At 44.8% G+C, this 12,562-nt stretch overlaps 1 protein-coding gene across 1 annotated transcript; it reads right to left on the bottom strand.

Moving 5' to 3' along the window:
• Positions 1 to 1,993: 1,993 nt before the first annotated feature.
• On the bottom strand, positions 1,994 to 10,240 carry Fn3krp (fructosamine 3 kinase related protein). Its single transcript, XM_031353173.1, has 6 exons — positions 10,016 to 10,240; positions 6,565 to 6,716; positions 6,066 to 6,157; positions 4,924 to 5,006; positions 3,577 to 3,699; positions 1,994 to 3,317 (listed from the first exon to the last, which is right to left on the bottom strand). Exons 1-6 carry the CDS (start codon positions 10,154 to 10,156, stop codon positions 2,979 to 2,981), a joined length of 930 nt encoding a protein of 309 aa, XP_031209033.1. The 5' UTR covers positions 10,157 to 10,240; the 3' UTR covers positions 1,994 to 2,978.
• Between the last annotated feature and the right edge of the window lie 2,322 nt (positions 10,241 to 12,562).

Raw genomic sequence — 12,562 nt, 5'->3', positions numbered from 1 at the left:
TAACGGCAAGCCAGATGTCATCGCCATCTTGTAATGGCGATGTGCTTATGAAGTGGCTTCCCACACCCTCCTACCACTGTGCTTTAACATTAGCAATCCATTCAGAAACATCTTTGTAATTGCCTGGCAAACTGACTATTGTATGGAATCTAGGGTTGGTCAGACCATTCTCTTTCAGACTAAGAAGGCTCCACTGCTTGCCAGCCTAAGTATTGGGAAGTTTGAGGCATGTGGGTTCTTTGTAGGACCTGCCTTCTCTTTGGGGAGTTCTAAGCTATTGTGTGTAACTGGTTGTCTACAAAGTCCCAGGGATGTATTTCAGGAGAAATGTGTCATCAGTTTCTGGACAGACTGCCTGCCCTTTCACAGCCCCTTGGACGTTCACGAGGGCCATGACAGATTACAATTACTGAGAGACTTGCAGAAAGAACCTGTGAGAACAGGACACCAGTGGATAGGGAGGGTTATAAAGAGGTATTGCAAATCCAGAGGCAAGATGGTTGGGATACTAAGTCTCTTAAAATAATATTAGGGTCAATTTTATGGGTTTGAATGACAATATTGTAAACAAAAGCAGAAATCAAACTGGAGAAGAGGTAAAGAGAGGGCTGAGGAGGACCAGGAATTCAAGGTTACATGAGATCCCATGGTGGTTTAAATGAAAATGCCCCCTTAGCTCAGATGTTTGAGTATTTGGTCACCAGTTGGTAGTGCTTTTTGGGTAGGGTTAGGAGGTGTGGCCTTGCTAGAGGAGTAAGTCCTGGGGTGGGCTCTGAGGCTGGAAACTACAGGCTATTCCAGGTTCACTCTCTGTGCCTGGTGCTTACAATCTAAGATGTGAGCTCTCAGCTTCCAGCTTGAGCCAAGTCTGTCGCCTGCTGTCATGCAGTTCCCTCCATTACAGACCCTGACTCTCTGTAACTGTAAACCTAAATCAAGTCTTTCTTCTATAAATCGCCTTGGACATGATGTTTTATCACACCAATAGAAAAGTAACTAATACAATTCCCTTTCCAAAAAAGAAACAATATTTCTACCTATTTATTATCACTATATAGCATTACAATGTGTGTACGTTTTGAATGCAAGTGGCCCCCATAGGCCCATAGAGAGTGGCATTATTACGTGTGACCTTGTTGGAGGAGCATGTCACTGTGGAGGCAGACTTTGAGGTCTTATATATGCTTAAGCAGCACCCAGTGGGACAATCTCCTTCTGCTGCCTTTGGATCAAGATGTAGAACTCATGTTCTACATCTCCAGCACCTCCAGCACCACGTCTGCCTGCATGCTGCCATGCTTCCTGCCATGATGATAATGGACTAAACCTCTGAGGCTGTAAGCCAGCCCCAGTTAAATGTTCTCCTATAAGAGTTGCTGTGGTCATGTCTCTTCACAACAATGAAACCCTAAGTAAGACACGATGTTTTCTGGGAAACAGCTAAAATAAATGTTCAGTACATAAATGTGGAAATATATTAGTCTTAGGCATCACTGAAACAACTGCAATTTTATTCAAGTTTTTAGGTTAAAATATTTATCAGCATCAATGTCATTCATGAAATTTCCCATTTCTTCAAAGTTGAAAGAGAAAAGATATTAATCTAATGCTCATATGTTGCAAAGGAATGACAACTTTAGAAAATAGCACAAAGCCAGATGGTGGTGGTGCATACTTTTAATCCTAGCACTTAGGAGGCAGAGGCAGATGGATATCCAAGTTTGAGGCCAGCCTGGTCTACAAAGCAAGTTCCTGGATAGCCAGCACTACATAGAGAAACTCTGTCTTGTAAAAAACAAAAACAAAAAACAAATTAGGAAGAAAGTAAGGAAGAAAGGAAGAGAGAGAGAAAGAGAAAGAGAGAGAGAGAAAGAAAGAAGCACAAACTTGGTATAACAGGAGTATTTCAAGGCTCCTAAATCGAGACCAAGTTACCCTTAAGGTTGGTAGTTTGATCAGTCCCCAAACCAATCTCCAGACTTCTCAGCTTATAGCAGGGTCCAGAAGTGCTACATAAGCAAATGGAACGTCACTGATTTTAGAATTGGTCATTATTCAAATCTTCTCCATGTCTAGATCAAGTCTAACCATCTCAAAGCATCACTGTGAATAGCTCGGAAATGTTGATAATGTGCAGTGAAGAGATGGGAGGTGGGCATGGTGAATGTCCTTTACCACACGACAGTCACTCAGTTCTACCTTGGCAGTGGAGTGTGGCTCACTATACCCAAACTTCAGTAAGCCTGTTCATATCACCAGTGAGGCTAGGCAGTCTTACAATGTACACAACAGAATTACATAACCTTTCCTCTGAGAGAACTCATACTTCACAAAGTTTACAGTGCACAGAATCAACTGATTGGCACTCGGGGCTTGCAGTGATCAGGAGCCTGTAAGGGTCTGACCTAGGTCCTCTGCATATATGTTATAGCTGAGTAGCCTGGTGTTCATGTGGGAATCCTAACAATGAGAATGGAGGGTGTCCCTGACTTTTTTGCCTACTGTGTGACCTGTTCCCTCCTACTGGGTTGCCTCATCCAGCCTTGATGTGATGTTATGCGCCTGGTCTTATTGTAGCTTGTGATTGGTTGATGTCCCTGGGGGTCGGGAGGGGGGGAGGCAGAGGAGATTCTGAGGAGAGAGGGAGGGAAAACTGCAGTCAGTACGTAATATATGAGAGGAAAGGGGAGCTTTCCTATAAGGGGAGGAAAGGGAGGGAAAAAAGGAAAGAAAGAAACAAGGGATCTCAAGCAAGTCCTGCCATGGAATAAATGAGAAGAATTCATGAGGAAAGGGACTGTGGAGAATCATGAGCTCCTTGACCAAATAAATAGTTGGAATCAGGTCACCTGACCCCGAGGTACTCCCTTCAGTTCACAGTGATGCTTATGATGGTAAGACTTGATCTAGATGTACATCATCTTACTAGAAGACCCAGCACACCCATAAGACACTCTTCCCTCTGGTGGGAAGACAGTTCATTTGCTGAGATTCCTCATTATGTTTAGAGAGGATCCTCTGTACCCAGATCCAAAATGATTCCAGTGGTTCAGATAGTGAAAGAGCTGATACAACTGCAGGCGCTTCTCAAATCCTGGGGCTTTAGGGATTTTGCTATGGTATGCAGAGTAAAAGGAGCCATTGAAGCCGCCAAACATGCCAGCGATTGCCAGCTCATACTCTGAGTGGCCATAGAAGGAGGCTGGATCAAAGATGATGGGCCCAGAGGAATCCTCTGCTACATTGCCTCCCCAGAGGTCTCCATGAAGTAAGGCGGGCACAATTTCCAGATCACGGAACAGGTCAGGAATCTTTAACTGCAGGGAAGAAGATGGAGCCTTAAACAAAGTGGCCAACCATACAGAGGTGTAGGTGCCTTCCTAAGTCCCGTACTGTTGCACGTATCTGAGCAGGTACTCAAAGGTGCCTGACTGGGGAGAGATGGGGACACTGACAAGCACCGTGCTTCCTATCAGAAGTAGGCTCATATGCCATCCCGGCCTTGGTGCCTCCCATCTATCAGGGCTCAGAGGGGCATGCCATTGGCACTGGGCGTGTTGCAGAGGCCCTGCTCACCTGCAGAGCAGACCACAGCTCAAGAGCTTCCCGGTCCCCAGACTTCTTCTCTACCATGTCCATCTGGGGCTGAATGCGCTGCCTGGCATAGAACGTGACCCAATCCTTCTGCCAGTCATTTACCTGCACAAGAGACAGAAAAGGAGAAAGTAGACTTTATCAGAAAACATCAGAACTGAAGGAGGCGTAGTGCCTAGAAATCCCAAAGTAGAATGGACTGCAGGAGGCATGAAGAGGGGTAGCAGCCACAGGAGGTTAGAGAGGTGAGGGATGACCAGGCAACATGAGGCCAGGTCCTGTGTCCAGGAGAAAGGGTAAGCAGGGTATGCCAGATGACCACCTGCAGACTTCCAAGCATGAAACTCAAGGCATGAGCCACCGTGCCAACTCCCCAGGTGATTCTAGATTGTATCAAGGTGACAATTATCACAACTGTCACCCTATCTACTTTATATCTACTGGGCATCAGGCAATACTCTCTAGGGAGAAACTCCTAGGGGGACAGACTTAAAACCATAAACATGAAAGGTATAATACCTTGTCACTGTGCTCTCTGAGAGTTTAATAGTTTAACATCCACAGGGGAGTGGGTCCAACACCTCCACTCACAGGAAAGTCCTCAGATGAACATGTACTTTACATAGAACCCACACACTCCTGCCATATACTCAAATCACCTCCGCATTCCTTATAATATCTAAATGATGAGATAGCTCAGCAGTGAGGGCTTGTTGTTCTTTTAGAGGACCCAGTACCCATGGCAGGGTGCTCACAGCCACCTGGGACTACAGCTCCCAAAGGATCTAATTCCTTCCTCTGGTCTCAGCAGGCAACCACACATACATATACGTGTGTGTGTGTGTGTGTGTGTGTGTGTGTGTGTGTGTATGTGTGAATTAAAATAAATTTTTAAAAATAAGTTGGGCATGGGGGGTACACACTTTTAATACCAGGAATTGGGAGGCAGAAACAGGCAGATCTCTGAGTTTGAGGCCATCTGGTCTACATACTGAGTTCCAGGCCTGCCAAGGTTACAAAGTAAGACCCTGTTTCAAAAATACATACATAAATATAATAAATAAATAATAAAATAAGCAAAAATAAAATAAAAGCTACAAATTTTCTAATTCTTAACCCCTTCTTGAAGTCCTAACTTGCTGTTTCTTCTGTCTGATTGCCCAACTTAATCTAACATTAAGTTTATTTACTTCATGTCAACTTCTTAAAAATTATCAGGGAAAAAAGGGTTCAAAGACTTACAAAATCTTACAGAAAAGCAGGGTATTCCCCACTGTGTCTCAATAGCCAGTCTGACTGCGAAGTGGAAGTGAGCTCTGTGCCACTCACCTGGGGGAGGTATCCACAGCATGTCACTACATCAAACCCAAACTGGTCCACATACTGCCGCTCTGCCTGTCCACCTCCTTTCCCTTTCATGAAAAAGGAAACAAAGAAAAGTGACTAGTTTGTCCCCTTGTTCTAGGAGACTCTCCGGGTTGTTGTTTTGCAATCAATATGCCCTTACCCCCTAATACTTGCACCCATAAATAAGCAAGACCCCCAGGGTCACCCAGAACACTGTCTGCTTTAGCAGACTCAATAACGAAGACACTAGCTGCTATTCTAGAAGCAGAACCACGTACCAGAGGATGCATGGGGCTGGAGGGATTCATAACAATGTCAAAAATAAGTTAAAAATATTCATTTCTTTTGAGAGGAAAAATATCAACCCTAATCCATCAGGAAAGGATGTCTTTCAGTGGCAATGTCCTTCCATTTTTGACAGATAAAACTATTATGTTTTGAAATGGCCTCAACTTCATGTATCTCCCCCAAATTATTAAGAAAATCCCTACCACAGAAATTCCATGCAACCTGGAAGCAATAGGCCTAAAACCACTTTGACAGAGCCTGTTAGTTAATCCTCACAGGACAAGGTAGGCTGGTGATACTACCAGTAGATTATCACAGGAAGGACAGACTAGCAGGACTCTTCAGCAGAACTATACACTAGATTCTGGATTACCAGCTTTCTGACTATCAGCTATTCTGTCTAACAGAGTCAGCACACGAGGTTCATATGGATTATCAACTGTCAGCTTGCTAACACCACACTGATTCTAGATGGTTGGCATCATGGCTGGGATTCTGAGCCTCGAGAATGCTGTGTACATGGAATACAAAACAGCATCACTTTAAAAGGAGTCACTTTGTATTGAAAGCCAAAACAACTTTGATTAGACTCCCTTCTGGAGAGTAAGACATAAAGCCACCACAACATCACGTGGCTCCAGACCCATCAATATTTCCTGTGTTTTCAGTATGTCTAGGACACACTGTACCAATCATACCCATGGTGATCACTGCACTGCAAATGTGCAGCCTTGAGATGACCACTCTTTGCTTTGGCATCAGCCCAGGCAACAGCATTACCCCATCCCTGAGCCCTCTCCCAGACAGGCTCCCTTAGGGCTCACACAGCCTCTTACCCACAGTGCCAGCCTCCTTAATCAGCCTCTCTCCAAGCCTCTTGTTCTCAAGGTGTAGATCTGCAAGCTGGGTCCCAAGCTTAGCGGCATGACTAAAATCAAAACGTTGAGTGTAAAGTTCATTCTACTGAAATAAAAGGAAAAACTGGGTGTGGTGGCACACAACAAGAATCCTAGAGAGGACGAGGCAGGAGGATTCAATTCTGTTTACTTTTGAAACAGAGGTTCCCACCATTTGACCACCTTTCCTAATCTTTTTGACTTTGCAGCCGAGTCCTTTTGTGCTCATCCCACTCTGAGAGTGTCCTCTCTCTGGTTTTTATCTGGCAGAGAGTGCATGTCATTCATAATATAGTCTCATATGTGCAGTCATGGACATTTTACATCACACCTCAAAATCTTGTCCCCACCCCAGTACAAAATTCCAAAATAAAAGACCCAGGTGGAGGAAGAAATAAAGTCTTTGCTTTTAACCAGAAGGGATGGTGTCAAGACAGACCTGCTCAGATACCGCATGTCCAAATGCTCCATCACTAGCATGCTCCCACCTCCTGGGGCATCAAGAACCTTGATGGGCTTGGGTACTTTGACTGTGCCTGTCTTCAAAATGGCAGTTAAGCTTGCCATCTCGCCATCAAACATTCTTTTAGCCTGTCAGTAAAACAATGGAGGAGAAGCCCAAGGTCACCAGAGAGAGACTATGCAGGCATGATTACTTCTGGCCTTACAATTTTAAGCCACATTTATGCAAGCCAGAGGACTCAACAGAAATGGACAGGTGTTTCAGGTTACTCATCCGAAGAACAGGCCATAAGTGCTGAAGTCACACAGGCATAAGAAAGCTTGTACTTTGCAGAGTGGGACGGAATTTGTTTGTTTGTTTGCTTGCTTGCTTATTTTTTGTTTTTCTTTTTTGAGACTGAGTCTCTACATAATCTTGGCTGTCTTGAACCTGCTATGTAGTCCAGGCTGGCCTCTGCCTCCCATGTGCACCAATCAATCAATCTTGATACCACTGAGTGGTGATGGCACATACCTTTAATCCCAAGCACTTGGCAGGCAGAAGCAGGCAATTATCTGAGTTTGAGGCCAGCCAGGTCTACAAGAGTGAATTCCAGGCCAGCCAGAGCTACACTGTAAAACCCTGCCTTGAGATACAGCAACAAAAAGAGTCCAGCCATTACCCATCCCAGAGACAGCTGTCTCTACCATGGCTTCCACCATCACAGAGCTGTTCTGCATGCTCGGTCATGCTTTTTATGTTCCTGCCTTTTGTTGTTTTGTTTTGTTGTTGTTTTTAATGTGACAGGGTTTTGCTATGTCATGCTGGCCTCAAACTCACAATCCTCCTGCCTCAGCCTTCTGAGTGCTACGTGATCACTGTACACATAGTCACACGGGCTCTAGTGTATTTGTTATACCTTCATCATGTGTACTACTTCACAGGGTGAGCATACCAAAATATCATCACCCTTCTTACTAAACAGCACTGCCAGGAAAATTCTACTTACAACCATAGTTACTACCTCTGTGATCTCGGGCACCTTACTTAAGCTTTCTTTGCTTCAGTTAGCTCACCTATAAAATGAGAGAAACTACATTTCTGAGGTAGCAGCTAACACACAGCCCATTCTAAACATGCTACAAATGTTATAAATACTCACTAAGAGAACCAAAGTTTCTGAGAAGGAAGATAAGAACTGTGTCCTGACAGAACTTTCACAGCAATCTCTTTAGAATATGAAAGAGAAGCTAGACTTTTGCCAAGGTACTGGTGACAGAGACTACATTAAAAGGCAGCATAGGAAAAAGAAATGCAGAAAATGTTTTAAAAGGAACTGTGCAGCCATTAAGAAGCACAGCTCCTTCACAGAAGTAGTTTACTGCTTATGTGGTCTGAAGATTCCAGCTAAGAAATAGTTATTCATAAATAGATTTAGGGAAAAATCAAAAATCTAGAAACAATCTAAAAATGAGATAAAATCAATTTCATAAGTTCACAAGAGTCTAATAAGAACAATCAACCAGGTAGATTCTAGCAAGGCATAAAAAAGCAAATAAAAGAGAATCCAGGTAGTCTTAAAAGTCTTACCTCAGAGAAAGTAGAGCAAAGGAGAGTAGTATTTCTAACACAGGTTATATTTACAATCAGCAGATGTTCATTTTATGGACAGTATTCCTGCATAATTCATGCTATATGTCCCAGAGCAAGCAAGAAAACAGACCAAATGGAAAAGGAAGACTGAAAAATTGAAAACAGACTTTGAATGAGAAATAACCCAGCAATGGGGCTGGAAAGATGGCTTACTGTTAAAAGTGTATACTGCTCTTGCAGAGGACCTGAGTTCGATTCCTAGCCCCCACATCAGGTAGGTCATAACCACCAGTAATCCCTACTTCAGGAGGTTTGATGGTCTATTGGGCACTGCACACACATCCTACACCACATATACATACATGCATATTGTCTTTAAAACTGAATAGATAAATCTTTTTTTAAAAAAAAAAGAGCTCAGCAGTTCATGCTGGCTAGCATGTGGAATCCTACCACTTGAGAGGCTGAGGGTACCATAGTAAGTTCCCGACTAGCCTGGGCTACACATAGATGGAAACTGTGCCTCAAAACAAACAAAACCCACTTCCTGGAAAGAGAGAAGGTAAACTCACAGGAAGTAGGCACATCTCTGTTAATTCAAGGCCATTCTGGTCTATGTAGCAAATTCCAAGCCAGCTAGGGCTACATAGTGAGATCATAGTAAAATTAAACAACAACAACAACAACAACAACAAAATTTTAAAAAGAGAGAAAAGAACCCAAACTCAACTCCAGACAACAGAAAACACTTTTTTAAAAAAACCACCACTAGTTTTGAGAACATAGCTCAGTGATACAGTACTTGCTTAGCATGTGCAAGGCCCTGGGTTCAACCTGTCATCACAAAGAAAAAACAAATCAAGGTGGAAATACCGAGGAGTGTGTAAAGAAAGGATAGGATACTAAATAAAAACAACAACAAGCAAAACCAGAACCAGCTGCAGAATATGCAGGAGACCACGAAGTCTGTCGCTGAGGGCAATTTAGTGTAACTTCAAGGGCAGTTGACAGAGTTCAACTGATGTCTGAAGACAAGGGTTGAGGCAAGTCCTGAGAAAATTATGGTATTTCAAAGGTTAACACACATGTGAGAAGCAAGATTCCTTTCTTGAAAGAAAAATGACCACAAATGCAAGCTAGGTTCGTGGCTAAAACCTGCAATGTCAGCACTCAAGAGGCGGAAACAAAGGGATTGAGTTTGGAAGTCAGCCTTGGTGACAGACACCAATTCTAATGTGGAGGGTGTGTGAGGTGTAGGGCTTGACAAGAAGATAAATACCTTCAGTCTCAAGTTCTACAGATGCCCCTTCCACCAAAACCTGGAGTGAACAGCTTAAAATGACAAAGGGACAGCAGCAACCAGGAACACAACTGAAGGCTTGGGGCTCACCCTATCTTCCATTGGGCGCTTCAGAAAAAGTTCACACTCAAACAGAACATGGTGGGGTGAGTGCATTATTTTGATCCTTTAAGATCTTTGATCTGAGTTTTAGTCTCTGAGAGTTGAAATAAGCTTCTGATAAACCCGTGTACTCTGACGTTTCTCAAAACTAAACGTGAAGGGTTTCTCAAAGAAGAGGGCATCACAATCTCTGAATACCACGCGCCGCCCCTGTGTAACCACCGCTGTCGTTGGACACTGCGGGCAAAGTCAGGGAAGCTGAGGGCAGAGTGAAATCGCCGGGCTGTGGCGGTCACGCGTGGACGGCGGCCAGAGACAGTCGCTGAAGACTGAGTCTTTAACGCTCCCCAACCCGGGCCAGCTCAGGATCTCACACACCCTGAACCCAAACCAGAGCCCCATTTTAGCCTCGGGCCAACGAGCCCGACCCTGACCCAGCGCCGGTGGCCCTACCTCTGCCTTGGAGTTCACTTTCACAAACACTCGTCCTTTGTCCGTGTCATAACTCTGGCCCTGGCTAATGCACCCGCCTCCCGAGTGACCCGTAGCTTTGACTGAGCTGCAGCCCAGCTCCCGCTTAAGCAGGGTCTCCATGAGAGCAGCTCCTCAGCAAACTGTCCAGGCCTGGAGCAGAAGCGGGTACAGCTGCGGGGCGGGGGCAGACACGGACCAATAATGGGATTGGGTGACAAGAAGGAAGGGGCGGGGAAACCTTTAGAGGGGCGTGGCCTGTCTGGCCAAGGATTGGTTGAGAGACAGAGCGACTGCTGCCAAGTTTTCTCTGGCTGCAGGGGAGCGGGAGCTGGGTGAGTGGGTGGGGCGCCCAGCCTTGCGGCTCTGGTGTGCTGAGCTCTTTCTATTCAAACCGGTTCAAAACAATTCACAGACAGCTGCGTAGAGGGAGGAAGGTTGCTCCCGCCCCTCTGGGTTCTGTCTGAAACCGTTAGTGGGGAGAAGCTGAGCCCTTAGGGTTTTGCAGAGGATGACGCATCCTTTCTCAGGGATGTGCTGGCCGCGGGACCATTTCCCTGGCCCGGAGGCCTGCCCTCCTGTGGGAGGTATGGAGATCCTTGTGCTTACAAGTTAAGTATGCACTAGTGGAACCAGGAATGTAACACACAAGGATGTTCCTTCAAAGGAAAGGATGCATAACCTGTGAGCAGATGTGGTTGCCCAGTGACCTTTGCACTATCTGTGTGCTGGACCACACCGGACCCTCTCCCAAACCCTTTTCATGAGTTTGTCAATCTACAGAACCTATCTTTAAGATGTTGATCCCACTGGTCAAGAATAAGACCACTACCATAATTTAAAGACAAATTTCGAGCAAGGTTTAATACTTTAACTACTGCCCAAGTGCATGTATTTTTGGTCAGATCCTTGTCCAGGTTCCCAGGGAAATGTCTCCAGTCCTACTTCGCAGGGGCTTAAAAAGGCAAACCCCACAATTCACGTCATTTCCAGTCAGGTCCAATCAGTGGCAAGTACACATTCTGAGGTATTTCCTGCCCATATACCTCCTTTCCACGTGTGATCAAGCAGATCTGGTATAGTTGGGCCACATAAACTTGTTTAAAGGAATGAAAACATGTGGCTTTGTATCTCCCATAAACAATAACCTTTAGCACTTCAAGAAGTGTCTGTCCTCTGGGAAGGGGCTTACCGGTCAGACGCATTTTTGTTTCATGGATCTCTTAGGCGTAGTAATTAAAACTTAAAACAGCTTTGGCTTTCATAATGTCACATGTAGGTTACAAAGAGTTTCAACATACTCACACCTTAAGTTTTATTGTGCACACAAGATTGAGTTAATCACCAGGAAATTTGTCACTAAGTTGTGCTGCCACTAAAATATGCCTAAATAAACTACACGGGGTCAGACTTGAAGTTTGAACCAACACCAGTCACCTAGTCTTATTGAACAGAACTGCCTTCTTGCCTCTAGCTGCCTAACTTGACTCTGCTAGCTGTAATGGTTATAAAGGCCCTCTTGAGCCCTCCCTTGTCCTAAATGTAAAAGAACCAGAGCCAAAGGGAAAAACACCCTGACCCTGACTTGACTACAAGCCCAATCCAGGCCAAGAAACAGAAACATCAACCCCTGAACATGAAATCACACCAATCTCTAAACTTGCCCCAAGATTAGGCTACAAAAAAAACACCACCAATCTCCAGGTCACCCTGGAAAGCTCCCGACCCCCACCCCAAGAAACCCCATATAAAGTTCTGCTCAGTTCCCTGCTGCTTCTCATCCAAGCAACGGCAGCCACCCTCCTGGTTTTTCTCTTCCAAAAAAATATCTTGTATGAGGTTTGTTGTGCAGTGTGATTTTGAGGGGCGGAGATGTATCACTTGTATTGAGGAGACTTTCCCCCACTAGAGCAGAGCTGCTACATTTTCGCTGGGGAAACCTTCCCCTGCAGGAGCAAAGCTAGGACTTAAACCCTCAATGCTCATCTGCCAGCACTCAGCTCAGCTGCCCTCTCAGTCTGTCTGAGCTTCCAGGTCTGTGACAATGATCTGCAGTGCAGGACTCAGACTGTTTAAGGACTGGGGCATGCTGCCTCCAATAAGGGAGCTTTGTATTATATGTGATTAGCAGATTAGCTTGTGCCTCAGCCAGACTTCAGTTCTGGCAGGTTAAAAATCTGTCTTGCTCAGAGGGAAAAAACCCAGCAGGATGTGTGTATAGATATAAAGAAAGAGACTTAAGAAACTGCAAATCTGGAATCTGGCAGGCTGGAGATAAAAAGATGTTGTCTGAGTCACGGTCCTCCTCCCACAAAATTCCTTCTCATGGATGGTTGATTTGTTCTGTTAAGACTTCTAGCTGGGAAATGGGCCACTCCAGACCCATTGGCTTAAAACATTAACATGATGCAAACATACATAATTTTTTTGTGTGTTTTGGTTATGGACTGGGTGAAAAAGAGAAGATTCAATTTGAGATAGGGTTTCACTATATAGCCCAGGTTAGCCTCTGAGTCAGGGAAATCCTGC

Source organism: Mastomys coucha, unplaced genomic scaffold, assembly GCF_008632895.1.
Source record: "Mastomys coucha isolate ucsf_1 unplaced genomic scaffold, UCSF_Mcou_1 pScaffold5, whole genome shotgun sequence".
In the NCBI taxonomy this organism is placed as follows: Eukaryota; Metazoa; Chordata; class Mammalia; order Rodentia; family Muridae; genus Mastomys; species Mastomys coucha.
Note: the sequence above shows the minus strand (reverse complement) of the source record. Positions and strands in the feature narration are given on the sequence as shown.

Excerpts from the sequence above, each read along its gene's own strand:
- Fn3krp (XM_031353173.1), bottom strand. The coding sequence starts at position 10,156 with ATGGAGACCCTGCTTAAGCGGGAGCTGGGCTGCAGCTCAGTCAAAGCT. Across the intron at positions 6,158-6,564 it reads GACATGCGGTATCTGAGCAG|TCATGCCGCTAAGCTTGGGA; the intron begins GTCTGTCTTGAC and ends TTTTGATTTTAG. Across the intron at positions 5,007-6,065 it reads TAAGGAGGCTGGCACTGTGG|GGAAAGGAGGTGGACAGGCA; the intron begins GTAAGAGGCTGT and ends TTTTCATGAAAG.